This window comes from Aotus nancymaae, unplaced genomic scaffold (genome assembly GCF_030222135.1).
Source record: "Aotus nancymaae isolate 86718 unplaced genomic scaffold, 86718_ANA_hifiasm-v0.15.2.pri h1tg000041l, whole genome shotgun sequence".
NCBI lineage: Eukaryota > Metazoa > Chordata > Mammalia > Primates > Aotidae > Aotus > Aotus nancymaae.
Genome location: NW_026988455.1, coordinates 10,505,105 through 10,533,067, shown reverse-complemented (window position 1 = coordinate 10,533,067; position 27,963 = coordinate 10,505,105). Strand labels below are relative to the sequence as shown.

The 27,963-nt window shown below is 46.0% G+C and overlaps 2 protein-coding genes across 5 annotated transcripts in view; one reads left to right on the top strand and one right to left on the bottom strand.

Moving 5' to 3' along the window:
• Positions 1–222: 222 nt before the first annotated feature.
• Positions 223–27,354, top strand: SNAPC5 (small nuclear RNA activating complex polypeptide 5). Of its 3 annotated transcripts, XR_010336979.1 has the most exons (5): positions 223–355; positions 2,266–2,355; positions 3,482–3,613; positions 21,114–26,268; positions 27,171–27,354. XR_010336979.1 is itself a non-coding variant. In XM_012454517.3 (4 exons), exons 1-3 carry the CDS (start codon positions 266–268, stop codon positions 3,593–3,595), a joined length of 294 nt encoding a protein of 97 aa, XP_012309940.1. In that variant the 5' UTR covers positions 223–265; the 3' UTR covers positions 3,596–3,613; positions 21,114–27,354. The 3 variants fall into 3 exon arrangements, 2 of the variants coding, with proteins under 2 accessions (XP_012309940.1, XP_012309939.1); XM_012454517.3 differs by having other exon boundaries at positions 21,114–27,354; XM_012454516.2 differs by lacking the exons at positions 21,114–26,268; positions 27,171–27,354 and having other exon boundaries at positions 3,482–9,865.
• The window catches only part of MAP2K1 (mitogen-activated protein kinase kinase 1), a 103,505-nt gene continuing 82,001 nt past the window's right edge, over positions 6,460–27,963 (bottom strand). For both annotated transcript variants that reach the window (XM_012454514.2, XM_012454515.3), the window contains exons 6-11: positions 16,012–16,136; positions 13,110–13,311; positions 11,030–11,094; positions 8,573–8,634; positions 8,231–8,276; positions 6,460–7,502 (exon numbers count right to left, since the gene is read on the bottom strand). In XM_012454514.2, coding sequence (XP_012309937.1) covers positions 7,389–7,502; positions 8,231–8,276; positions 8,573–8,634; positions 11,030–11,094; positions 13,110–13,311; positions 16,012–16,136 — 614 coding nt within the window. In that variant the 3' untranslated portion in view covers positions 6,460–7,388. The remainder of the gene's footprint in view (positions 7,503–8,230; positions 8,277–8,572; positions 8,635–11,029; positions 11,095–13,109; positions 13,312–16,011; positions 16,137–27,963) is intronic.

Here is a 27,963-nt window from a genome sequence, read left to right as displayed (position 1 = left end):
TGACCACTTGGCGCGGAAATGGCCTATCGGATTAAAGGCTGTCGACAAAGTGTTTTGACACAAAGCCTGGACACCTACCTGCAGCTCGTCGCCTGCGGAGTGGCCAAGCCACAGCTAGCGCCGGAAGGGGGCGCACCCTTCGCCTTTCCCCGATATGGCCGGCAGCCCCGTCTCTCCGCTCGGTTTCCGGGAGTCGGCGGTGATGGCGTCATCACCGAGCGCCGGGCCCACGGCAGCGCGGAGGCCGGCTGTGTGACCAGGAAACATGCTGAGCCGGCTTCAGGAACTGCGCAAAGAAGAGGAGACGCTGCTGCGGTTGAAGGCGGCCCTGCACGACCAGCTGAACCGCCTCAAGGTGACCCCCGTGGCCCCCTCCCGACCCTCCTCCATACCGCCCGAGCAAACCATTTCCCCCTAACCGGGGCTTCTGCGGTGCTCTCCTGCTGCGGCCAGTTCTCCCCTACTCACTAGCTGTGGTGGTGCCCATATACAGGTTTACAAACAAACTTCGGGCATCTGAGGCACCTGGGGAGTTTGCTGTGCGCTTGTTAGGCCCCACCTCTGAGAATCTTGACCCCGCAGGTCTAGGCTGAGGCCCAGGGATCTGTGTTTGGCAAGTCCAGTCCTACCTGATTCTTCCCGTAAATGCTGATGGCCCTCAGACAACACGCTGAGGAAGGGCTCCCTCCCGAAGGCTCGCCTAGACCCCCTCGGCCCACCGACCCCTTCCTTCTGAACTGCTGTTTTCTAGTTTGTCTTGGCGCTTGGAATGGCTCTAGTTTTGCAAACCTAGGAGGGACTCCCAGATCCTCCCATTGCTACCAAGGAAGACTGAGGCCCTGGGAGGAGAGACTTGTCCCAATGTCTGCAGCTCCCAGTAGCTCTTGTTACTGACGCCATGGCCTTGAGGAGGAGTTGGGCAACCTCCGCCTTCTGGGTTCAAGCGAGTCTCGTGCTTCAGCTTTCCAAGTTGCTGTCATTACAGGCGTGCACCACCATGCCCGGCTAATTTTTGTATTTTTAGTAGAGACAGGGTTTCGCCATGTTGCCCAGGCTGGTCTCAAACTCCTGAACTCTAGGAATCAGCCTTCCAAAGTGCTGAGATTACAGGCATGAGCCACCGCGGCCAACCTTACCAAAAAAAAATTAAAATTAGCTGAGCGTGTTGGTGCGCGCCTGTAGTCCAGCTACTCGGGAAACAGGTGAGAGGATGACCTGAGCCCAGGAGTCAACGCTGCGGAGATCTGAGATTTTGCCACTGCACTCCAGCCTAGGCTATAAGAGGAGACCCTGCCTTTAAAAAAAAAAAAAAAGGTCCCTGGGAGGCGATCATGCTAATCCCCGCTCAGCTTCCTTTTTCAGAATCTTTTTTTTTTTTTTTTGAGACAGTTTTTCGCTCTTGTTACCCAGGCTGGAGTGCAATGGCGCCATCTCAGCTTACTGCAACCTCCCCCTCCCAGGTTCAAGCGATTTTCCTGCCTCAGCCTCCCGAGTAGCTGGGATTACGGGTGTCCACCACCAGGCCCAGCTAATTTTTAGTTATTTAGTACAAACGGTTTCACCAAGTTGGCCAGGCTGATCTCGACTCCTGACCTCAGGTGATCCATCCGCCTAGGCCTCCCAAAGTGCTGGGATTACAGGCATGAGCCATCACACCTGCCCCTTTTTCAGAAACTTTAAGTCCGTTATGAGGGTAAGATTGCCAAAGCCCTTTGTAAACTGAAAAGTATTATACACCTGTGACATATCAAAATCATAGCATTTTTCCTTAGGGAAGTTATAATGCCCTCCACTTATTTGTGTCTCTGTATTGCCCCAGTACAGTACCTAATGAGTGTATTGAGGACCACCTCCAAAGTCCAGATTTCCTTATGCTTCAGGAAACGCCTCTGTTTTCTGTTCTTTCCTCCACATCTCATTACTGAATAACAGGCTCAGGTCCAGGGAATCGCTCTGAAGAGTCAGGTGACACCTGTCTGTTTTAATGACACACTTGTACTTTCTGAGTTGCTAGGTCTAGGGAAGTGGAAGCCATGGCTCAGCCAGAACACCTGTTCAGCCCAGGGGAAAGGGGCTGGAGTCTTTCTTTGCTCATCTCTAAAAGAGAGAAAATCTAAGCGCCTACCCTGCAACTTTCCCTCTAGAGCAACAGAGATAGTTTTCATTCCCTCTTGATGCAAATCTTTTATGGTATGCCCAGCAGTTTACCCACATCGGTAGCCCAGTGAAATAGTAAGGAAAGTGACCTCAACTCTTCTTTTCTAGGTTGAAGAATTAGCCCTCCAATCAATGATCAGTTCTAGAAGAGGGGATGAGATGCTGTCTTCTCAAACTGTACCTGAACAGTCACATGATGTAAGCGTAATCAAGTGCAGGCCTAGGAGGGAATGCAATGCCCCTATGCTGCTTGGGTGGTGAAGAACTGATGTAAATCACATTACGTAGCCCAAAGGTCTCTGGGAAGTGCTGATAAGAATTTTCTGTCTTAATAAGGTAGCAACTATACATTACCCACCTTCCTACCAGCTGGTTATACTCTAATTTATTAAGTAATTACTAATGTTTTACCTCCATCATCCTCCTCATCCATTCTGTCTAGTTACTCAGATGAACCCAGGGAAAGTGTGGATTTTTTGTAGGAATATGTCAAAACTCTTGCTCTTTTGTGAATAAGTAACCTTGGGATTCAAGAGTGTGGTTTCATCTACAAAGCACAGTGCTAAAAGATGCGTTCCAGTCCTTATACTCATCTCCTACCAAATGCCTTCAAGTCAGTCAGCAAAATCATATTTTTGTTTGTTTTTGAGACGGAGTCTTGCTCTGTCGCCAGGCTAGAGTGCTGAAGTACAGTGGTGCAATCTTGGCTCACTGTAACCTCGGACTCACAGGTTCAAGCGATTCTCCTGCCATAGCCTCCCAAATAGCCGGGATTACAGGTGCGTGCCACCACACCTAGCTAATTTTTGTATTTTTAGTAGAGATAGGGTTTCACCATGTTGACCAGGATGGTCTCAATCTCTTGACCTTGTGATCTGCCTGCCCCAGCCTCCCAAAGTGCTGGGATTACAGGTGTGAGCCACCGCACCCGGCCAGCAAAATCGTATTTTTTTTTTAAGTCAAACCTGTGAGTTCAGCAAAATCGTATTTCTAAGTATACAATATTTAAAGTTCTCTCAGATTTATGTGTTAAGACATTTGAAACCATGATACAGCAGCATATGTAAGTTGGCACAATTCATATGGACCTTTCTGTTATATAATGTTTGTAAATGAGATAACATTCTAGTAAATCTGAGGTATTTACTTTTGCCCCATTTTGGTAATGGAGGTGGGGGTAGCAAAGGAAAGTGGCCATACCTCTTAGTCACAGGTACTGGGGATAGATAGGCAATTGAGATTTGATTTCAAAACATTTTTAAGAATTTGCTGTTTAGAGGCCAGCGTCTTTCCTACTAATCTGTGATGCTCTTGGTTAATACAGATGTTGGTGCATGTAGACAATGAAGCATCAATCAACCAAACAACACTGGAGTTGAGCACAAAGAGTCATGTGACAGAAGAGGAGGAGGAAGAGGAAGAAGAATCAGATTCCTGAAGGAGGGGAAAAACCAGGGTCAGTTATACAAATTGCATTTCTAAGTCTCAGACTACTTCCTCCTCAAGGAAATCATCTTGCCATGGGCCCTGTGGCCTGCTTGAAAGGAAAGCAAGAACTGTAAGAAGGATGTGTAGTTGCAAAAATAGTTCCGTCCAAACTCAAGCTTCAGAATGTTATGACATGCAGAAAATCAAAGATGCTTTGTCAGCATTGAGCAATATGGATGGTGCTGTCTATGATCTGATCAGATTCAGTAACTGTTGAATACAAAATTTGCTCTCAAATACTGATGAGAAAGTCTGGCATTTACAAAAAGGGCAGTTTAAATACAAGCCAGCCTTTCTACCCAACAATGCTTCTTTTAAGAAAATTAAAGGCTGTTTGCATGCCGCTGAACCCTTGTGAGCAGTTAGGCCAGACTAGGACAAAAAGATGACCAGGGGAAGGACTGAGGGCCATCTGAGAGCACAAGCTGTTGCTCCCCCTCAGAGGCACTGAAACACTGCATGCTATAAACTGCTTTGTGGGCCAGGCGCAGTGGCTCATGCCTGTAATCCCAGCACTTTGGGAGGCCGAGGCAGGTGGATCACGAGGTCAGGAGATCAACACCATCCTGGTTAACACAGTGAAACCCCGTCTCTAAAAATAAACTGCTTTGTGTAGCTGCTATCACCTCTCACTTGAGACATCACTGGTAAAATATTTTTATAAATAAATTATAAATAGCCATCATGGAGCCTGCTGGTTTCTAGATAGTGAGAGAGAGAAGCAGCAGTTCCTTCTCTGAGGAAAGATACAATAGGATGGGCCGGGCGTGGTGGCTCACGCCTGTAATCCAAGCACTTTGGAGGCCAAGGCGGGTGGATCACCCGAGGTCGGGAGTTCAAGACCAGCCTGACCAACGTGGTGAAACCCCGTCTTTAAAAAAATGAAATAAAATAAAATAAAGATACAACAGGATGGTTTGAAATCCATTTCTGGCCCTTAGAGAGATGTGCCATGCTTGGAAGATTGAATTTTTATAACAACGGATGACAGCTACAGAATAAGAATTGTTACATAGTGTCTGAAGTTGAAGTTCTTTTCTGCATACTATCCCTTTTCCACTGACTACTATGCAGTGAAATAAATAGTTGCTTAATTTTATAAAATTAATTTCCCCTGTCCAAACAACAGTAAAAGCCAAACAAAATTACAAAGAACTTTCTCAAGTAGAACTTACCTAACAGTTCCCAAAGAGTACTTTTGTTAACATTACATTGAAATTATTTTCAGCTGCTCTTAGAGGAAACAGCCAGAAGTTTAAATGAGCACATTCCTTAGAACACACAATGGGTAGACAGTTTGGGAACAAAAAGCATCAAGGTACATCAGTCCTGGGGGTCTAATTTAAAATAGAGCATGGGTTTTAAAAGCTGGAAAAGTTGACTCAATTCCAGCTCTACCACTGACTGGTCACTTGCTCTCTCACCTCTTTTGCAACTCACTTTCCCATCTGTAAGCTGAAGATGCTCACATCTGCTCTAGCAGTTTCACAGGTTGCTATGAGGTGCTAATGAGATAATTTAAAAATCCAACTATCATCATTGGTGTCTCAGTAAGAAAGAATTTAGCATTGGGAGCTCAAAATACTACAAGACTAATTCGGGGAACATCATTCTTGGTTTAAAAAAAAAATCTAAACACCCCTCAAAAGACATTGAGCATCAAAGTGGTCAGATCTAGGTTTTAAATACCAAGTTATAACATTTCTCCTAAGGATACAATATGCTCATTTTAATGAGACATTCTCTGTGGTGGTGGTATCCTGTCATTTGTAAAAGACACAGGGTGTAAATGTTAAAACCCAGCCTGAATGTTTATATGCTGAAAATGCATAAATTAAACTGCAGACTAGAAAAGCTGTACCTCACAGTGAGAAAAAAATAACTAACTAGCTTAGGCAGCAGTATATACAACAACACTGATCCTTTTTAAATCCTGGCAATATCCCAAGCTCTGGTACCTCTAGATTGGAACTACCTATTTAGAAGATTACTTACCCAAGTTTTTTGTTTTTAATCTAAAAAGGAATGGGCCTTTTATTTTTAAATATATATGTTGGCTTTGGTATTCTATCACTTGCCCTTTCAAAGAAAATAATGAGGGGAGAGGTATTGACCAAGCAGCCTCAAATGTACCTAAAAGTTCCCAAAGACTTCTCAAATAAGGAAAGGCTCCTATGGTCAGTGGGCAATGGCTTAGGGACATCACTGCCACCTCACAGGCATAACAAAGCCAGTGACAGGCACCTTCCTTCTTTCCAGGAAGGCCTAGTTAAGTGTAAGTGGTGAAAAAAGGGAAACCATTGCTTAATGTGGAAGCAGACGGACTGTCCAGTCTGGTGCAGAAAGCTCCCACACTGGGTAGGAAGCTGGTTACCAGCAAGGCCCTCCTGTGAGCATGACAGCCTGGAAGTGCAGGCAGGCCCTCAGCTCAACTCCGGGTATATGGAAAATGAGAAATGTTCTGTGAGATAAGAAATGTTTTGTGATTTTACTCAGATTTGTTCCCAACCTCCCATCTGCTGCTTTTCCCTTGTATAAAGAGATCAAAGGAATACACAGGATCTATTCACAGGTCCGACAGGAAGGTGGTTGGAAGAGTAACAGATAAGGGTGTTGGGTGAGAAGAGTTGGACTGAGTCCAGAGATTGAAATTCCGGGAAGCCCCGTTAGTCCAAAGCACTGAACTTGATGTGTTGTTTCTGCCTTCCAGCCTCCTTATCTTCAACTTTCCCCCTCACCAATAATGCTTAGCTAAACCAGTATTTCTTGTGTACTAAAGAAATTGAAAAGCTCACCACAAAAGCAAAAATAGCGTTCATCCTTTTTTTTTAACTTCATATATATTTATTAGAATAAGAGATTAGATTTGTTAAACATCTAGGTTAAAATGGTTAAAAGGATTTTCATACAATTTTAGGCACTATACACGTTGTTTACAACAGCATTGGTACTTGGATATGGGGAAAGATAAATCTGACATTTTAATGCCTTGATCAATTTGTAACAATCAAAATAATTCCACCATTTAAGAAACATTAATCAAAACTTAAAGAGACATACCACTAAGTATCCCACAGTATATTGAAAATAAATAGAGAAATACAACCAGAAGTCTACAGATCATCACAGTAGACAGACTGGTGAAGCCCCAGCTATCATGGCAGTGAAGGGCTCTGGCTAGATTTGGCTGTAAACTGCTGAGTTCTACATGAAAAGCAAATAATAATAAAATAACATGATGTACACTTTCTGATGCTCATTTTCATAGCAGCAAAGCATGCTTCACATGCACTGCCTGTGAAGGATCTCACAAGGCTCCCTCCTACTCAAACAGAGAGAAAGTATGCCCAGCAAGAATAAAGTACCACCAAATGTCAAAGAATCCCGAAAATACAGGCAGACAGCCAGTCATGGAGCAGGAACAGCAGTGCAATTGTAAGAATGACTACCCACAGTCACCAAAATTTCACTGTAATTCAGCCTGGCACGTGTTTGGATCATCAACATACACACAAATAGCCCCAAGCACAAAGCCAATCCACTTAGGGGAACAATAATAGTAATAAGAATAAAGACAGTAATATTAAAAATGACAAGAGTAGAATCTTGGCACATGCTGTGTTCTTCATCCTTTGTCATAGGTGAAATGCACATCTGAACAGAGACAGGCATGGGGAGGAGGCCCAAAAGCGACATGGCAAACCACTGGGCAGAGGACTTGCTCTTTGCTGCTTCCCAAACACTTAGACGCCAGCAGCATGGGTTGGTGTGCTGGGCTGGTTAAGGCCAATGGTGGAGCAGAGCCAACCTGCAAAATCCACTTCCTCAGCATCAGATCTCTTGATAAAACCATGAACCTACATGTAAGGAAACAAGAAAAAGTGGTGTTTAAAAAAAAAAAAAAAACAGGAAGGAAACTCCAAGAGTTTCCGGTCTAGAGCTTGTGCTGCACTTGGAAGAAGCAACTGGTACCTGCCCCTGAGCAGCAGTGGGGGCAGCTGCAGGCCCAAACACCCGCTCCACCAGTCACAGCAGCTATGAGGCCTTGGGCAAGTCACTTCCCAAAGAGCCTGCTCTTGCAGTATGGAGACAGTAACTCTGCCTTAAATGCCTCGCAGGCTTGTAAGAAGGGACAAAGAAAATGATGGACTTAGTGCATATTATAGTACATACACTGTCTGTAGCTGTCCAGATATTTACAGTATTACTTAGCTATTCCCACTGCCACCAAACAAGAGACAGCAGGCAGAGAGTGACTCAGGAAGGAGGCTGAATGTAAGGTAAGGCAGTCAGTGTCAGGAAAAGGCCCCATCCCCATGAGGGAGATGGGCTGACCTTTTCTTTCCCTTGGCCCCCTCAGGCCCTTCCTGTGGCATGCTTATTCAGGCTGCGGGGTCACCCCAGCTTTCCCTTTAAACTGCTGGGAGGGCGGAGGAGACTCATGTTTGGTATTCTGCAGCCCCAGGCTCAGCTGGACCACAGTGGGCAGGGAATGAATGGGCTCTGGAAGTGCACAGATGACTGACAGGGAAGAACAACAAATGAACAAACAGGTACTGTAAGAATCTGGAATAAATGGACTTACCATGAGTTGCTTCAAATCTGCTCTCTCTGCCGGGTTTTTTATTAAGCTTAAAGGAAGAAAGATAAGGTGAGAGCTGAGTTAAACTAAGGTCAAAAAGCAATGTGCCAATCCCTGGAAAGCAAGTATCAAAAGCAGCAACTACTATATCCATGATGTAGTTAGACATGGCACATAAGTCTTGCCTCTCTAAAAAAAAGGGCTTATGGCAGCAACCAAGGATCATAGGAGGGGAGGGGAAAGGGCAAAACTGTGCCTGCAGAGGCAAAGCTGGTGCTTCCAGAAATGGGGTGTGGAGCCTGACAAATCCAGAGTACCCTTCCAGAGAACAGGGAGCCAACTTACCATTTATTCACAAAATCTTGAAATTCCAGGCTGAACACTCCACTGGGCAGTTTTGGAGGAGGCTGCAAACACATGTTGAGATAAGAAAAATGCCTGGCTCCTTGCTCCAGCCATCTCCTCTCCCCATCCCACCCCTCCCTCCAGCCAGCGCTACTTTTTTTAAAGTCTTCTCTGCAGTCCAAAGGCAATGCCACTCTCATCCAGTCAAGGAAAGGCACAGGTGGAAGGCCAGTGGCTGCCTGTTGGGTAACCACGTTGGAACCACTGGTCTCAAATAGCACAGAATTGGGACTGAGTCAAGTCTACTCACTTGTCTGGTGATTTTGAACTAACCACTATTCCTCTCTGAGCCTGTTTACTCTTCTATGACATGAAGGGGTTGGGCCTAATGATCTCAGGGACCCTTTCAAGCTCTGACACTACAATGGTAAATCTTGGAATACAGCATGGAAATGTAACCAGCAATTTACTAGCAGCAACAGCTAGGGGCACATGCAAACCACCAGGCATAGCCCAGGTCCGACAGCACCTGCAGGAGCAAACCGGATTAAAAATTTCTTTTCTGAGCCCTAGAGGTTACCTGTACACTCCAGGAATGAGGCTGTTTTCAGATTTTCCCATGGTGATCATGCAGCACTATAGAGTACAAAGCCCTGGAGCACTGGGCTCATGTGTTCCACGCAGTCCAGGAAATGTGAGCCCACTCACGTACCTGGGCTGGGAGCTGTGTGCAGCTTCTTTGGGAGACACTGGCCCGTAGACATCATGTCCATGATGTCACTGCTCTGATGGACAGCCCCAAATCTCATTTCTAATTTAAGACTAAAAATCAAACACTGATACCCCACCACCATCACCACCACCATAAAGCCCAATCTAGTGCTCTACCTCTGAGGGCCATGTCAGTCTGATCTGAGGTGAGGACTAGAACCCAGCTCTTAGAACAGTGACCCAGAGCAAGCCCTACCCTGCAGACTGTCCATGCTGCTGAGGGGATGAAGGGACCATTTGAGGGAAAGAGGCAGCATCCATTCCTTCTGAGTAGGAGAGAGCTAGGCAGCAGAGGGGCTGTGTGCTGGCAGAGGCTGAGGCCGACCCACTACCATGCAGCCAAGCCTCCTAGGAGGCAGGAATGGGAGGTAGGAGGTGGTGAGAAAAAAGAGCCCTGGGTGGGAAGGACCTGGGCTACTTTTCATCTTGGAAGCTTAATCTCCTCACCTGTTTGAAGAGGAACCAATCTGGCCTACCTCAGCAATACTTGGGAGAATTGAGTAGGAAATTAATGTGAAAATTTAGAAGAAAGCAGTGCCCATTAGGAGACTGGCAATGACACAGCTAACCTCAGATATCCCTTCCCCATATATAAGCAGCACCCCAGAAGAACCACCCAGCTTAGGTACCCAGCAGTACAGGATGGATGGCTTTTTTCTGACTTCTACAAATCCTTAAGCAGCAAGGATCTGATCCTGAAACCGCGAAAACACTTTTCTACAGCCCATGGTGCTTAGTATAAAGCTGTGCAGATAGTAAAAAGAGGTAAATTAAACTCCCTAGTAGACTGAACCTGTGACAGGGATTTTTTTGTTGTTGGGTTGTTTTCATTTTTTCCCCCCAGAGCCAGGGTCTCACTGTTGCCCAGGCTGGAGTGCAGTGGTGTGATCTTGCCTTACTGCAACCTCCGCCTCCTGCATAGTGTTTTTAATGGCATTTAAAAGCGAAAACGCTATACCACGGTTATAAACGCATTTGCTTTGCCTCTTCTACACAATCTAACAGTCTTTGGACTAAGGACTTGTTTTTCCATCTTTGGATCCCTGCCCCACTTCTACCTACAGTGCTTAGCACTCTAAGTGAAAAAAAAGAGGGGGCGGTGCTTGGCGAATTGAAAGAATAATAATGTAAATGGGCAAGCTGGAGGCTCCGAATATTGGAGAGGAACAGGAACTCCGTCCTATCTGAAGATGTCCCCTAGGGTAGCAACTCCTGCAGTCTGTAAACCAGCCACTCAATTCCAACACCATGGTGCATGAACAGAACATGAGAATCTTGGAGCCCACGCTATAGGAATAGCAAACTGGGTTTCCAGTCAACTCAGCCGTGAGTTTTTCTCTCTTTTTTTTTTGAGACAGAATTTCCAGGCTGAAGTGCAGTGGTGCAATCTCGGCTCACTCACTGCAACCTCCGCCTCCTGGGTTCAAGAGATTCTCCTGCCTCCGCCTTCTGAGTAGCTGGGATTACAGGCATGCACCACCATGCCCAGCTAATTTTGTATTTTTAGTAGAGACGGGGTTTCACCATGTTAGCCAGGCTGGTCTCAAACTCCTGTACTCGTGATCCGCCTCAGCCTCCCAAAGTGCTGGGATTACAGGCGTGAGCCACCGTACCTGGCCAGCCATTGGTGTTTTCTTAAAATAAGCAAATAAAATTCCAAGGTCAAGGAAACCAGGCAGTACTTACCTCATTGACTATGTAATCCAACAACTCAAAAATTGCCATGGGAGGTCGGCTGTCCATTCCATATGCTACAAATTTTATAAAAAGAAAAAATACTTCTCAGAAACAGGAGATTACTTGTTAATATGAGGCAAGGGGTTGGGCATGGATCCCTAGGTCATGGACAATAAACAGATTAAACAGCCACAGGTAAGGCTTGAACACAGAGGGGACCAGCAAAGGCCAGGGTACAAGTCTGGGCTCTGCCACATCTTAAGTTTGTAACCTTTGGCAAATCAGTTCACTGCTGAGCCAAAGTTCTGAGTTTTGTAAAGCACAGACATAATGATTTTGTCTGTCTTTTCCCTCTTCCTTCTATTGAGAGAGAAGCAAATGAGAGAGCAGCTAAATAACTAAAGAGCTTAATTTTAATTCTCCATGAACCTGCGTTTCTTCCTTTTGTCTCCTAGAATCACAAGCCAGCCTCAGAGGCCACAGCCACCAGGCCCTCCAATGACCTGTCAACAAGCTACCCCCCTAGCCCCTCTGCTTTCCCCTTCATACAAGCTCTCTCTCATGTGGACCTCACAGAGGTAAAGGCAGGTATCCCTAGCCAGACAGGAGCTACATAAAAAACAGATGGCTAGGTCAGGCTATTCCCTGAGTACCAGGCTTACTTCCCAGTACTCACATTCAGCGAGGCAGGTGGTACTGCACGGTGTTTATCATCCTGGGAGTCAGACTTGGCTACTTACAAGCCTATGTAGCCTTGACAAGGGCACTGTGCCTCAGTTTCCTCATCTTTAAAATGGAGATTATAATCATGTTCACGAATGGAATGCTACTAAAATTATATAATGCTAGGCAAATCCGTGGACACACAAAGTAGATTAGTGGTTGTCCAGGGATCAGGCTGGGGGGAGTGGGGGGTGGGGTTTCTTTCTAGAGTAATGAAAATGTTCCAGAATGAGACAGTGGTGATGGCTGCACAACATGGAACAATAGACTAAAAACCACTGAACTACATACTTTAAAATGTGAATTTTGTCTTCTGTGAATTCTATTCCAATCAAAAATAAATCTACCAAAAGTCATGATTAAAAAACAAATTAGAACACAGTGGCTCATGCCTATAATCCCAACAATTTGGGAGGGCAAGGCAGGAGGATCACTTGAGCCCAGGAGTTCCAGACCAGCCTAGGCAACACAGCAAGACCTCATCTATACTAAAAAATAAAAAAATTAGCCAGGCATGGTGCCACACACCTGTGGTCTCAGCTACTCAAGAGGCTGAGGCAGGAAGATCACTTAAGCCCAAGAGGTCACAGCTGCAGTAAGCCATGATGACACCACTGCACTCCAGCCTGGGCGACAGGGGCAAAACCCAGTATCCAAAAAGAAAAACCACAAATTAGAGGCCAGGCGTGGTGGATCATGCTTGTGATCTCAGCACTTTGGGAGGCTGAGGCAGGAGGATTGTTTGAGCCCAAAAGTTTGAGACTAACCTGAGTAACATAGGGAGACCATGTCTCTACAAAATAAAAAACAACTCAGCTGAGCGTGGTGGCATGTGACTGTAGTCCCAGCTACTCAGGAGGCTGAGGTAGGAGGATCACTGGGGCCTGGGAGGTTGAGGCTGCAGTGAGCTGTGATCATGCCATTGCACTCCAGCCTGGGTGACAAGAGTGAGCCCCTTCCCTCCCAAACCCCCAAATAAATTATAGCCTGTAGTCCCAGCCTACTCTGGAGGCTGAGGGAGGAAGACTGCTTGAGCCCAGGAGTTGAAGGCTGTGACTAGCCACTGCACTGGGCAACACAGCAAGACCATTATTCTTAAATAAATACAAAAAGTTAGACAATGTATGCAAAGTGCTAAGTGCAGTACCTAGAACACAGTATGTACTCAACAAATGGTAGGAAGTTGTTGGTAATAACACTTTCCTACACCCACCTGGAGACCCCTGCTGCTTCTCCCTGCCCTAGTGTGGCATCCAGGGACACAGAATCAGTCTTGGCAAAATGTACAAAGAATCAGCCCTCCAGAAATCCCTGGAAGTAAGGGACCACCCCACAGTCCAAGGTGGGGACACACGAGGCTACTCACAGCTAAGGGGCCTCCCAGGGGTCCTTGGCCTGGGTGGGGTCTCAGCCGCATCTCCCTCCACCTGGCACCCAAACATCAGCTCCAGCTCCTTGGCATCTGGAGGAGGGATGGGATACCTCCCAACCGCCATCTCTACCAGAGAGAGTCCCATGCTCCAGATGTCTGACTGCACAGAGTAATGAGTCCCCTGGAGTCTTTCTGGCTGTAGGAGAGACAGAGACACAGTTATAATCACCTGACCTAACTTGGACCTCTGGATCTGCTAATGCATTTTCCCTTCTGTCCCTTCTGAATAGTTAATATACTGTTTCAAGAGCTCCACTAGTCTCTTGAATTTGGCCTCCTGCCTGCCCCCAAATATTGTGTTTACCAAATCCTAGCTGGCTCCAGTGTCTTTGACCCCTCCTCCCTGCTCTCTCTCTCCTATAATCTGGACTAAACTGACAGACCACATCCAATTGGCTTGGCCCTGGCTGCCACTTCAGCCTATGGTTAGCTTTACCCAGCTTGGCCACTGTCTTGCACGGGCAGGGCAGCCTGTCCAAAGCCCAGCATGAGAGGTTCATCTTGTTACTGAATCAAACATGAAGCTTGTGGAACTCGGGTTGGGAATGAGGTGGTGCTGTGAATACAGAGAACAAAAGATCTAGGATCAGTGGGTCTGAGACTTAAGTCCCAGTTGTTGGACTTATAAGCTAAAGGATCCTGAATCTCAGCCTCATCTATAAAATGGGGCTGCTGCTGGGCTGGGCATGGCGGCTCATGCCTGTAATTCCAGCACTTTTGAAGGCCAAAGCAGGCAGATAACATGAGGTCACAAGACCAGCCTGGCCAACATAGCGAAACCCTATCTCTACTAAAAATACAAAAATTAGCTGGACATGGTAGCAGGCACTTGTAATCCCAGCTACCTAGAAGGCTGAGACAGGAGAATCTCTTGAACCCGGGAGACGAAGGTTGCAGTGAGCCGAGATCGCACCACTGCACTCTGGCTTGAGCAACAAGAGCAAAAACTCTGTCACAAAAAAGAAAGAAAAAAAATGAAGCTGCTGATGAAAATGACTAATATTTTATCATTGACATAACAATGACATAACAAAACTCTACTTAGGGTTACTAAAAAGATCAAATGAAAATGTATGTCGGATGTTGCAGAATGTTATACAAATATTAGTTGATACTGGTGGGAAGACCCAAAGAGAAAAAAAGTATACGGTGCTATACAAAAGCATTATTTTTAATGAGCATTATTTGAAATAGCACATGTATTTCAAGAACCCTACCAAGAAAATCTTTACTCTAGCTATAGTACATCCATTTAGACATTAACTTCGCTCGTAGCATTTTTCACTAACTCCAACACTAGATTATTTTGGAACTGACCATACAATCACAAAAACCCAAATCATTAAACCCTTGATCAGTGAGTCCCAGGGCCTGTTAATGGATTTTGAACTTGAGAGTTGTCAGTCAAATGGCCCAGGATACCAGCGGCTCTGTTATTAGACATTTAGGGAAGAAGCAATGAGGAGATGACAGAGAAAGAGAGTTCCACTGTGGGTCACTGGGGGTGGGGGAGATGTGGGTCAGTGCCAGGTAAGTGATGTTGACAGTGCCTGGAGTCACAGTGGGGGGTAGGCGCCAGCAAGAAGGAATGAGGATGTGTTCACACTGGGATCTGGACACAGGTGCCAAATCCTCCCTAAGAGGCAAATGAGGGCATGCTGTGCAAAGGGCGTCTGCCTGGCAAGGAGGCAGCTAGCTTTCAATCCTGGCTCAGCAAGGTTAAGTAGGCAGGTTGCTTAACCTCCCTGAATCTACACTTCCTCACGTCTAAAATGGGAACAATCATCTTTATTTCCTGGGACAACAACATGGACCAAATGAGACCTTCCAGGGACATGATATGTGCTTTGACAGAGAACACACAAAACAGTGTGTACATGTTAAGATCTGAGCCCCTGCACCTGTCCCCCATGTGCGCTTGCTCCCCACCACTTCTGTAAAGACTGCCCACTCGCTCCAATGCTCCTCCACTCTGCCACACTTCAGCACTGGCCCAGACTCACATTTCCACCTTTGCGATCATTCTCAGAAATGTGCTATCCATATACCCTCCCATTCAACCAACCAAACATCTACCCACTTGCCAAGCATTCCCCGAACACCTACCACATGCCAGGCCCCACGCAGATGCTAGAGACAAGAGAGACACCTTGTCCCTGTCCCCAAGGAACTGCTGGTATGGAGGAGGGAAAAGAACATGCTAGTGCTGCCATGGTGTGGGGGTAGCCCCACACAATGCTCTAGTGACAGTGGGAGCCAGCAGAGGTAGGAGCAGCAGGGAAGACCCACAACACAGTGTTGGCTGCACTGGAGCAGAGACTCCAGGTGAGGGGACCGGGTGTGCTGCAGTTAGGGGAGGGGTAAGTGACTGACAGACATAGTGAGGAGGGAGAAAAGAGGCTGGGCAATTCTGAACAGACTCTCAGGAGTTGGGAGCTACTAGATACTGAAAGGATGAACTGCTGAGAAGGCAGGTTACAAGCCAATGTTCAGGCTTCTACCTTGGGAAACCAGGGAGGTAATGCTATCTATTTATTGCTAAGAGAAAAGGAGGAGGTGAGATAGTTTGGGGTGGGTCATTTATCTGAGTATACTGGGTTTGTGTTTCTGAAGATGATCATTTAGAGATGCCCGGAGGGGAGTTGGAGCTCACAGTCCTTCCGAATGAAAGCTGCACTCTGGAGCTGGACAATCAATGAGTCAAGGCCCCAATATCCCAGTTATGCTCCAAGGCCTAAGAAAGACCAAAACCATCTTCCCATTCAACTTCATCTCCCTCACTTCTTGTCCCCTATCTAGCACAAGAAGCTCAAGCAATGGAAACTTCTGTTCTTACCGACATGTAGGACCTTGTGCCCACAAAGGAGTTGGCCATGGAGTCGATGAGCTGCCCGCTGACTCCAAAGTCACAGAGCTTGATCTCCCCACGGGAGTTGACTAGGATATTGGAGGGCTTGACATCTGTAGGAAAAAGAAAATAGAAAAGGAGGGAACTGACACAGGTAGACTGGGGAAGAGAAGGATCAGCATTCCACGCAGAGCAGCCGTGACCGTGAGTCCCAGGATAACACCCCCATCCCCCATCAGAGGCAGCCCTTGGCTTGCAAACACTGTACACCAAGGCCCCTTGTTCTGGGTTCAAGAAGCAATTGTCAGGAGATAAAATGACCAGCTGCTGTAGAAGGACGGAAAGGCAGTAGATTTCCACTCTTTGAGAATGCACACTTGGCCCGATGACCCACAGGAAGGAGTCAGTTATCGTGAACAGTCAGGATTTCAGTCTGTTGCTTCAACCACCCCTACTTGTAAGACATAGTATCTATGGTTGGATTATGAAGGAGGCAGAACAAAAAAAAAACAAGTAATAGGACCTATCTGCTTGCTGAGGCTACACAGGCTAGAAGGGGACAGGGTGTGGTGGGAACTCCCATTCTTGACCTCTGCACCAGGCCCAGAGCATGTGGGTCTTTTTCTTATCAATATGTGTGGCTGGGGTAGGAGCTGAGTCATTCCATCTAGTCCATTCCACTGGAGTCTCTCACCTAGCAGTCTACACAGCTACATCTACCCTGCCAGTCAAGGGGAACCCCTTGCTACCTGGAGCTGGAAGCTGAGAGGGCTTAAAGCTCCTCAGAGTCAAAACGATGCCCCCATCCCCCTTCCTTGCACTCTTATCATCGCCCCACCCCACCCCACCCATCTGGTCACTGTCACAAATACCAGTACACTGGCCCTTAGTTTGCAGAGACCTAAATTTCCAATCATTTTGTCTTCCACTGTATCCTCTGATTCATACAATTGTCCTGTAACGTGCATAGGCAAGCCAATTATCCTCATTTATAAGTGAGGAAACCAAGGCTGGGACTTGGTGAAGGCCCCTGGAGCAGGGCTTCGTGGAGCAGACATCGGCAAACAATGAGACTGACTTCAAGGGCAGGCCATGTCTAGGAAAAGTCCTAAACCATGACAGGAAATCCTTAATACTTGTAATACGGACACCATACAGGACGTCTAGAAAATGAGAAAAAAAACCCAAACCTCCTGTAATACAACCCAGCAGAGCCACTTATAATGTTTCATTATTTTTCCCTTCAATACTGTTTTATACGAATGCATTTATTTATTATTATTATTCTTTTAGACACAGGGTCTCACTACATTGGCCAAGCTGGCCTTGAACTCCTGGGCTCAACTAATACTCCCACCTCAGCCTCCCAAGTATCTGGACTATAGGTCTGAACCATCATGGCTGGCTCTTTAAACAGATTCAAACAGGTGTATTTAAATATCTTTCCAAGGCCAAACTGAAAAACAAAAGCCGGGCACGGTGCCTCACACCTATAAACCCAGCACTTTGGGAGACCTAGTTGGGCAGATCACCAGAGGTCAAGAGTTCAAGACCAGCCTGGCCAACATGGTGAAACCTTGCCTCTAATAAAGATACAAAAATTAGCTGTGTAGGGTGTCACATGCCTGTAATCTCAGCTACTCAAGAGACTGAGGCAGGAGAATTGCTTAAACCTGGGAAGTGGAGGTTGCAGTGAGCCAAGATTGTGCCACTGCACCCCAACCTGGGAGACAGAGTGAAACTCTGCCTCCAAAAAAAAGTCTAACCTCTTCCTCCCCCAGGTTCAAGCGATTCTCCTGCCTCAGCCTCCTGAATAGATAGGTTTACAGATGCTCAAAAGGTCCAGCAACTCGGCTAAAGTCACACAGCAAAAACTGGGTAAAGCTGAAAGCAAACAGGCCCTCTGACACTTACGTCTGTCCTCTTCTACCTACCCTACTGCCATGCTCTAATGGTCTTATCACCTACTGTCCACTGAGCACTTGCTACCTTACCTGTGGGCTGCATGAGCACCAGACAGACAGCAGTCAAGAAACTGACCAAGTCTGCTCCTCTTATAAAGCTTAAATTCTCTTAATGTGAGAAGACAGACAATAAATAAATTGTAACAAATATGTAACATCAGGTGGTTTTAAGTGACACAAAGAAAAATATAAAACCTGGCCGGGCTCAGTGGCTCAAGCCTGTAATCCCAGCACTTTGGGAGGCCAAGGTAGGTGGATCATTTGAGGTCAGGAGTTCAAGAACAGCCTGGCCAACATGGTGAGACCGTCTTGACTACAAATAGAAAAATTACAGGCACATGCCTGTAATCCAGCTACTCAGGAGGCTAAGGCAGGAGAATCACTTGAACCCAAGAGGTGGAAGTTCCAGTAAGCCATTATCGTGCCACTGCACTTCAGCCTGGCTGACAAGAGCAAAACTCCCATCTCAAAAAAAAAAACAAAAAAACATATATCCACATGTAAAACCCTGTGAGGGCAGAGAGTGTAAGGGGGTACTGCTGTGACAGGGTGACAAGGAACAGCCCTGTGAGGAGAGGACACTTGAGCAACAATGTGAGCAGAGAGAGGGAGCAAGCCACGCGGCCTCTCAGAGAACCATGGGGAGATTCTCAACTTTGGGAGGCGAGGGCCAGCTCTGTTCTTTCCCTTGGCCTAGTGTTAGGACAGGGCCCATCAACACTTCAGCCGAGGCATGAGTCCAGCAGTCGCTTGGTGGAGGTACACCTCCTCATCCCACCGTGCCCATAGCCCCTCAGAGGACAGGCGCCAGGTGCCTGGTCCCTGCAGGTCAGGTGCTCAGGATTTAGAAAATGATGCTGAGAATGGAACAAGACTGAGAAGGATAAAGGGTGTGACTGCGCCTGCTAGGAAGGCACACCAAGGCGCTCCGACACAAGCCCTCTTCCATACCTCCCACCCAGTGCCACAACCTCTCATCCATGCCAGGCCACACGGCCCCAGGCTCCCTCCCCTGGCCCACATGCTCCCCATGGGCTGTTTAGGTGTGACCTGTTAGGCCTGTTTTAGAGCAAAAGAGCAGCACTGGCTAGTGAGACAGAAGCCCTGTATCAAATCCTGACCCTGCCACTTACTCTACACTCAGCCCTAAGCAAATCGCTTGACTTTTCTGGGTCATGGTTTGCCATGAATGAAACAGTCAAAATGGCGGCTCTCACACCATCACAAGTTAAAGACCAGGATCGATGTAATAAGGCATGGCATATGAGCAGCACACCATATTATAGGAATACAGAGAATGACTGCCTCACAGGCTGCCCTCCAAGATCAGTAGTTCACAGAACCAGACACCTCTCCTCCTCCACAAGAGCACAGTCCCCTCCACCCAGGCCAGTGGCTTTTTCCTCTGCTGGCTCAGACACCTCTGTTCAGGCTGCAGCTGCTGCTCAGGCATGGCTATGCTGCCTCTAGCTGTCCTTCTATCTGATCTCTATTCACATGGCAAGCAAGCCTCCTTTTTTAAACTTACATAACACAGCTTGCCACCATCCCTCGCTGTCAGCTCTGCTTCTCCCACCCGCTCCAGTGAACAACACTGCCTAGGAGGCTGCATAGATAGAACGGGTTGGAGAGGAAGAAAGGGAAAATTCTGTGGGGCTTTTCATTGCTAGACCACATCGGTCCTGGGAGCCAGATACCGGAGGGCCTCCCAAGAAGCCTCTTGTGGAGATCTGGGCACATGATATCACGGAACCCCAAGAGCACACTGCTGGAGCTCTTGACCCTGTGCCTGCCACAACCAAGTCTAGCTCTTCTCTGGTGACAGAAAAGAGGTACATAATGGCAGACAAGTCCAGGGAGAGTTCATTTCTGGATCTCCCTCAGCACCCCATACTTGCTTCCCACAATAGCCAGGCCCTTCGCATACTGTTCCCGTTTCCAGCATCTTCTCCCTCCACCCTGCCTGCACAGAAACCAGCACTCCTCCAGCGGGACAGCCCCCTGCACAGAGCCTACCATGGCTCCCCTCTGCCTCAGAGCACAGTCCCAATCCCCTCTCCCCAGTTTTCCATGCCCCATTTCTTCCTTTCCTCTCCTACTTCATGCCACAACATGTCTCCACATCCACCTCCTGCTGGTTGGGGCTGGCCTGGCTCTCTGTCCCTGTGTAAAAGTCTCACCTTCTCTTGTGCTGGTCCTTGCATCTAAAAAGTCCTCCTTTCAAATCACCCTGTCAACCTCTACTCCTAGGTGCCTAGTTCTAAATCCCCTTCCCAACTTGGGATACTGCCCTGTTCCTGGAGTCCTGAGAGGATCAACTGGGCTTCCTCTCGCATTCCCCTAGCAGAGCCCTCAAACATTCAAATCACAGGCCCAGTCCTTCTCTACTTCCTGAGGCCACCACTGGGCCTTGGGTTCTCTTTCTGATCCTTCAATAACTGGAAGGTGATGCTGAGAGGGCCCCCAGCAGCTGATGGGCCAGCCTGCATTCTGGAGGAACCATCAACCACCCACTAGGCTCCCAGGTTCATAAGCTTCCCTAGGAACCCCACAGGAGGCTGAGATCTAACATCCCCAATTCTGCTCAGCTTCTGTGACAATGAGTATGGGTAATCCCTCCTTCCTCAAAAATGAACAAGGAGGTTTCATAAAACTAAGTAAAAGTAAGTATGTTCTTCTCTGATATTTTCTGTCCCAGAATTAACACTATTCAAAGCCTCCTGATTTTTCCTTCAAGAGCACACATTTTGAAGTTTAACAATTAAGTACTTTCTTCCCCTCTAAAATAAGGTATTTGGATAAAACAATTTAGGGGATCATTTGTTAATTCTAGAAACAGAGTATCTGCACTGAGCTATGAGTAAAAAGGACACAGGGACTGTCACCTCCAGGCAAGACAAAATCCAACAAATGACAAGAATATGTGCACATGTGAGGGCAAAGATGAAGATGTGGTCAAGGCCCTGTGGACTCCCTCTAAATTCTTCCAACCAGGTGGGATGGGTGCCACCCATTGGATGACATCCAGAGTAGCTGACAAGGCTCTGGCAGGCAGATGAAACAAGGTGAATATCGGCCTCCTATGTGTTTCTACCATATGCTAATATCTTCATTTTTTTGGTTTAGGCTAATATTAAAAGCAGCTGCATTCCCTAAAGCAAGATGGAAGACAGTGGGGCCTGGAAGAACAGAAAGGCAGAGGATGGGCTGAAGTGGGGAGCCCAAAAGAAAGAGAAGAAGTGGAAGGAAGGAGCGAGGGCCCACTGAGAAGCAAGCGGAGTGACACAGGGAACCTGGATTCTCGCTCATCTGTGACAAAGGCTGAACCAAAAGTAGATAAGCAAAAGTTAAAAGATTTTTTTTTTTAAAAAGGCAAATGAGACTTTTTTTTTTTTTTACTGGAGACTTTAGGCTTCAAACAACCTCTTCTTAGTATCCTTAGCAGGGCCTTAATAACCCTCCCCACTAAAGATGAAGGAACAAAGAGAAGAGGAGCTGACCTGGATGAGACAAATCACATCCTCCACAGAGCCAACTCCAGCCATCCATGGTCTCAGGGAGGTAATTAAGTAGCAAAGATAATTAAAACTCAGAGAAAATCCCCAACTCTTCAATTAGCCATTACCTGTAACCTCTTTTTCCCCACCCAAATTTCCTACCTGAAGAGCACTGAAAGAAAAAAAAAAAAGCCCCAGCTCTTTCCCTTCCTGCAGTGAGGAGAAGGGATGCAGCTGAAAGACCAGGTGGGAGGATGAGAGGTACCAGTGAGGCCAGCAGACCTAAGAAGATCCTACAACAGCTCTGGTTTATGGAACACCTGCTATGTCAGGCCTTTTAAATATACTTTTTTTTTTTTTTTTGAGACAAAGTCTCACTCTGCCACCCAGCTGGAGTGCAGTGGCACGATCTCAGCTCATTGCAACCTCCACCTCCCCAGTTCAAATACACAATCTTCTTTAATCCTTATAGTAACACTGTGAGGTAAGCATTATAGCCACTGCATAGAGATGAAAAACACTGAGGCCCAGAGTGTAGAGGTGTCACCTGTCAGAGTGGCACAGGGAGCTAATGATAGGGCCTAGGGTTAGCACTCAGACCCCTGAGGGAGCGTTCTTTCCAGGATCTAGATAATCAGGGCCCAGACAACAGGACTAAAGGCAAACTCCAAAGTTCAGAAGAACCCTTACTGAGCTGTGACTGGGAAAGGAATCACATTACAGAAGGATCTGACAGGGCAGGCTGAAATCCCTGAAATTCAGTAAGGAGAGAATAATTCTCTGCTCCAGTTCAGCAAGTAAGTACTATGCTTCTTTCTCAGCTCCAATTCATTATCCTTCTTGACAAGGCCAACTGCAAGACACGTGCTAACAGCAGGAACCAGAGGTTGTTTCCCACCTCCTGATTAACAACTGAATTCAAACAGCAAGCCTCCAGAGCAGCCCTGCCAGGTCCCAACAAGCAACTATTTTATCTCCTTCACTTTCAAGATTTTTACAACCAAGCCCAGCAACTGCATTTTATGTTTCTTTTCTTCCTTCCCTTCCAAGCCTCATTAGTTTTGAAATGCTTTCCTTCTCTACCCTCCTACACCCCTCTCTGCCAATTCATTGCCAATTCACTGCTCATCCTCTGATCCAGAAGGCCCACAAACCCTGACAATTAAACAGGAGATGATATTGCAGGAATTTAGGATTTACTTTTCATTAGCACACAACATTCCAAGAAATTATATAAATTTTTAGGCCAGGCATAGTGGTTTAGGCCTGTAATCCCAGCACTCAGGAGGCTAAGGTGGGTGAAATGCTTGAGGCCAGGAGTTCGAGACCAGCCTGGGCAACATGGCAAAACACCATCTCTACTAAAAATACCAAAAAAAATTATCCAGGCATGGTGGTGTATGCCGGTAGTCCCAGCTACTCAGGAGGCTGAGGCATGAGAATTGCTGAAACCGGGAAGCAGAGGTTGCAGTGAGCTGAGATTGTGCCACTGTACTCCAGCCTGGGTGACAGAGCAAGACTCTGTCTCAATAAATTAAAAAAAACTAACATAAATGATCTAAAATTTTAATACAGGATGTAACAAAAGCAAGAGCAAAAAGTATAGGGGGTTACAGAGAGAAGAGAGGTGTAATAAAAGGAGAAAAGAAGAAAGGGAAGAAGAGCAAAGAAAGGAAAGAACAAAGAGAAATGCTTATGTATCTCAGATTCCCTGAAAGCATCCTTTTTTGTTGTTGGCTGGTTGCAGTGATGTGATCATGGCTCACTGCAGCCTCGACTTCCTAGGCTCAAGCCATCCTCCCATTTTAGTGCATGCCACCATACCCGGGTAATTTTTTTTTTCTTTGACAGAGTCTCCCTACTTGGCTCAGGCTGATCTCAAACCCCTGGGCCCAAACAATCTACTGCCTCAGCCTCCCAAAGTGCTGCGATTACAATTGTGAGCCACTACGCCCAGCCTGATCTCGTTTTTAACAGCCCTTCATAATATTTGGCAGAACAGTCCTGTTTTACAGACATGGAAATTGAGGCTTGAGGATAAAATCTCTTGCCAAAGGTCACAAAGTAACCTTAAAGCAACATACTTCCCCCACCAGATTATTTGGGCTACCTGAGAAGAGCAGATAGGCAATCTATCACAAAGCCAATCAACCACCTACAGGCAGAACAAACTCGGCTAACCTGAGCACTTACATGCTATTCATGAAACGGAAATTAGCTGAAGATCTATTTTGACCTGCTGAAGGCTAATTTTGTTCAGCAGGAGAGGTGGGAGGTGGGGGGGGGGTGTTAAACAATGACAAAAGAAGATAGGCCAGTGTTCTGCTCATTATTAAACAATGAGTAGGAAAGAATTTCTAGTAAGATCACCATATTTATGTGATCCAGGCTCCAGCAAAGAGCCGGGGTCACAGCTTAGCATAATTCACCAAAAAAGGTCTGGAAAAAAAGCTCAGGAAACTACTCAACAGTCATTCCCAGCTTGGGATAACCCCTAATGGTAAGCGCTTAGAAGAAGGTGTTTGGTCATTTAAAGACATGTCAGGTATTCCTTGTCTTCCCCAAATGCAGCTTCAGGTGGAGGCTGACAATCAGATGTTAGATATAGTGAACTCCAAGTTTCTCTTCAAAGAATCAGTTTGTCAGTATGTTCAGCTCTCTTATTCTTTAATTCTCCATTTTAAAGTTTAACTTCCTGGTCCTCTGCGCCTCCTTGCCTCTAGTTTCAGTAAACAATTTTACTGCCAGTTCTAATCAGTTCACATCTGTTCCCCTGGTCACCTGCTCTGACCTGTTTCGTAACTGTCCTTCCCACCAAACTACCCACCCCACCACTCCGGCTTGTACCCCTGCTCTCTTTAAAATAGCCAATCAGAATTAGCTTAGACTGTGTGATCCAACCCTAACCAATAGGGGAATGATACAACAGTAGGGGCTACCTGTGTCAGGAATAAGAACCCCTTCCCCTCCCCGTCCAGGTGTGTGCTTGGTATTGGTCCATCTGTGAGACACACCCTTCTATAGGAAGTAAATTGTCTTGCTGACATAATTCATACTCAAGTGCTACTTTTTATGTGGCACCGAAAATTTACATATAACACAGAGAACCCTGTCCCTGGCTACAGGGCAGCCCTCTGACCCAGGCTGGGCCACTCATAACTCCGTATCCCCTGGCCATGGTGAACTCATAGGTCTGGACACATGACCCCTAAAAATCCAATCAAGAGTCCTCACTCAGAACTTCCTAATTGAAGATGAGAAAAACTCTTCTGATAACAAAACTGTAGGTAGGGCGCGGTGGCTCACGCCTGTAATCCTAGCACTTTGGGAGGCCAAGGTGGGTGGATCACCTGAGGTCAGGAGTTCAAGACCAGCCTGGACATCAAGGTGAAACCCCATCTTTATTTAAAAAAAAAAAAAAACTGTAAAGTCAGAAACCATGGTTCCATCTGGTAGACAGCTGGCCTGAGAGAAAAACGCCAAAATTGAAAGGGAAACGAGAGGGAGAGATCTAAAAGCACCTTTTTTTTTCTTTTGAGACGGAGTCTTGCTCTGTATCCCAGGCTTGAGTACAGAAGCACAATCTTGGCTCACTACAACCTCCACCTCCCAGGTTCAAGCAATTCTCCCTGCCTCAGCCTCCCAAGGAGCTGGGATGATAGGCGCCCAACACCACACCTGGCTTACTTTTCTATTTTTTATTAGAGATGGGGTTTCACCATGTTGGCCAGGCTAGCTAATAGCAACTTTTTAAAGTATATTTTAATCAAAGTGTAAGAGCTAATGGCATTTTAGTCCCTGGATACAATTATCCATCAGGCTAGCTGCATTTCTACCCTTCCTGGGGTTTGGTTAGCTGAGACAAAATATATATATACATACACACACACACACACACACACACACACACATACATACAAACACACACACACATATATATATATATAATTTTTCTTGTTTGAGCTAATTCAAGTTCACTAGCAACCAAGAATCTTAACACCCAGTGATTCTTATCATCAGTTGGCATCATAAATTTCATTATTAAGTAGCATGTTCAGTGTGGTATGGAAACAGTACCACTAACCTTGGAGTTAGGCAAATCTGGGTTTGAATCCTAACTCTATCATCTACTAGCTGTGTGGCCACAGCCCAATTACAGAACCTCTCTGAGCCTCTCCTTGACTGTCAGGTGGGAATAGTAACTCCTACCTGCTAATGTCTGGCAGGTACTAAGTACTCAAAAACACCAGGCGGCTTTAAATGTGATAAGCAGAGAAGCTAAAGTTCAATGGCTCTTTCAGCGTGGAGGGAAAATAAAAGCTAACATTTATTTCAGAAAAAAATACAACCAATATAAGGAATCAGATTCCTTCTCAGCCTGGCTTCTACCTAACATGGTCCTAGTGAAAGGAAAATAAATCTTGGGGCCCTAAAAATCACCAAGCTAAAGGGAAAAGTCAAGCTGGGAAGTGCTTACGGCAAACCTGCCTCCCATTCTATTCAGTCATTCCTCTGCTCATTGAGATAAATGCATATCTGAAACTCAAAAGAATGCAACTGTTTGTCTCTCGCCTACCTGTGACATCAGAACAGAGGAAAAACTGTCATGACTCGTGGAGAGCTCAAATGTTCATGAATATCAAGCAGAACAGGAATTAACTGCATGGACTGAACTAACAGAAGACTGAAGTAATTTTTGAAATTTTTTTTTTAACTTAAAATGCTGCTGATTCTTTCTTTTGTTTTTCAGAGTAAAGGAGACTCTTCTTTTGAGCTATTGACAAGTTTTAACAATTTTTTTGTTTGTTTTTTGAGATGCAATCTTGCTCTGTCGCCCAGGCTGGAGTACAATGGGCATGATCTCAGCTCACTGCAACCTCTGCCTCCAAGGTTCAAGCAATTCTTGGGTTTCAGACTCCTGAGTAGCTGGGACTACAGGCACACACCATCGTACCCAGCTAAATTTTTGTATTTTTAGTAGAGATTGGGTTTCACCATGTTAGCCAGGCTGCTTTTGAAATCCTGACGTCAAGTGATCCACCTGCCTCAGCCTCCCAAACTGCTGCGATTACGGGCATGAGTTACTGTGCCCAACCAAGTTTTAACAATAAAGTAGCCCGGGCATGGTGGCTCATGCCTTTAATCTCAGCACTTTGGGAGGCCGAGATGGGTGGATCACCTGAAGTCGAGAGTTTGAGACCAGCCTGACCAACCTGGAGAAACTCTGTCTCTACTAAAAATATATAATTAGCTGGGTGTGGTGGTGTATGCCTGTAATCCCAGCTACTTAGGAGGCTGAGGCAGGAGAATCACTTGAACCCAGGAGGAGGAGGTTGCGGTAAGCTGAGATTGCGCCATTGCACTCCAGCCTGGTCAACAAGAGTTAAACTTCATCTAAAAAAATAAAAATAAAAATAAAAAAATAGGCTGAGCGCGGTGGCTCACGCCTGTAATCCCAGCACTTTGGGAGGCCAAGAAGGGTGGATTACAAGGTCAGGACTTCGAGACCAGCCTGGCCAATATGGTGAAACCCTATCTCTACTAAAAATACAAAAAATTAGGCATGGTGGCGCATGCCTGTAATCCCAGCTACTTGGGAGTCTGAGCCAGGAGAATCGCTAGAACCTGGGAGGCAGAGGTTGCAGTGAGCCAAGACTGTGCCACGGCACTCCAGCCTGGGTGACAGAGCGAGATCCCATCTCAAATAAATAAATAAATAAAGTATATGCCTCTGAAAAAAATTTAAAACATATTTGTTTATCTCTACCTGATTTCTCCAGAATTTGGAAACTATATAGGAGTATTCTCAACTTATGGCAATATAGTTATTTGCATAAGTCCAATAAAAATCTATTTTCATTTGTAAGAGGGCACAATTGGAGAAACTGGTTATTTTATCAAGGCTTTGACTGGAATGGTGTGCCTTCCTTTAAGGAATTCAACTTGACTTACAGAGCCAATAAAAGACCCTTGGGAAAACTGGCCTCTTATCTTGTCTACACAGCCCCTGTACAGGGTTCTTGACCTGTGGTAAGTAAAGAATGTCACTTTCTGATAGGCCCAGGAGCCCCCCCAAGCTTTCTTGGGACCTCAAGAAGAAAGGAATTCACCCAACTCACCTATATTTGATGGTATAAATTCATGGCTGAGCTCAGCTTTAAAAAAGTCTTATCTAAGATTGCTTCTATGGAGCAAAGTTCCATCAAGGCCAATTTAAAAAGCCTATGTGAAAAATAATTATTCTTGCTATACTTTATATAGAAATAATCTGGCCAACTGTAATAAAGCAAATTTTTCCTACCATGATTTGTCTTTAGTAGAAATGGGAAAGTGGAGAGAGAAAAACTGTTTCAAAAACTATAGTACACCTGTTAGATCTAGTCTTGCCTAATGTTTTTCAATTTTTATAATTTTCTACAGTTTGGACTTAATTCTAATTTTTCCTGGCTACAAGTCTCTAAAACAATGTTTTCAGCCAG

Bases quoted from the DNA above. Each gene is read 5' to 3' on its own strand.
- SNAPC5 (XM_012454517.3), top strand. From the start codon at position 266: ATGCTGAGCCGGCTTCAGGAACTGCGCAAAGAAGAGGAGACGCTGCTG. The intron at 356-2,265 runs GTGACCCCCGTG...CTTCTTTTCTAG, and splicing joins ACCAGCTGAACCGCCTCAAG to GTTGAAGAATTAGCCCTCCA. The intron at 2,356-3,481 runs GTAAGCGTAATC...TGGTTAATACAG, and splicing joins TACCTGAACAGTCACATGAT to ATGTTGGTGCATGTAGACAA.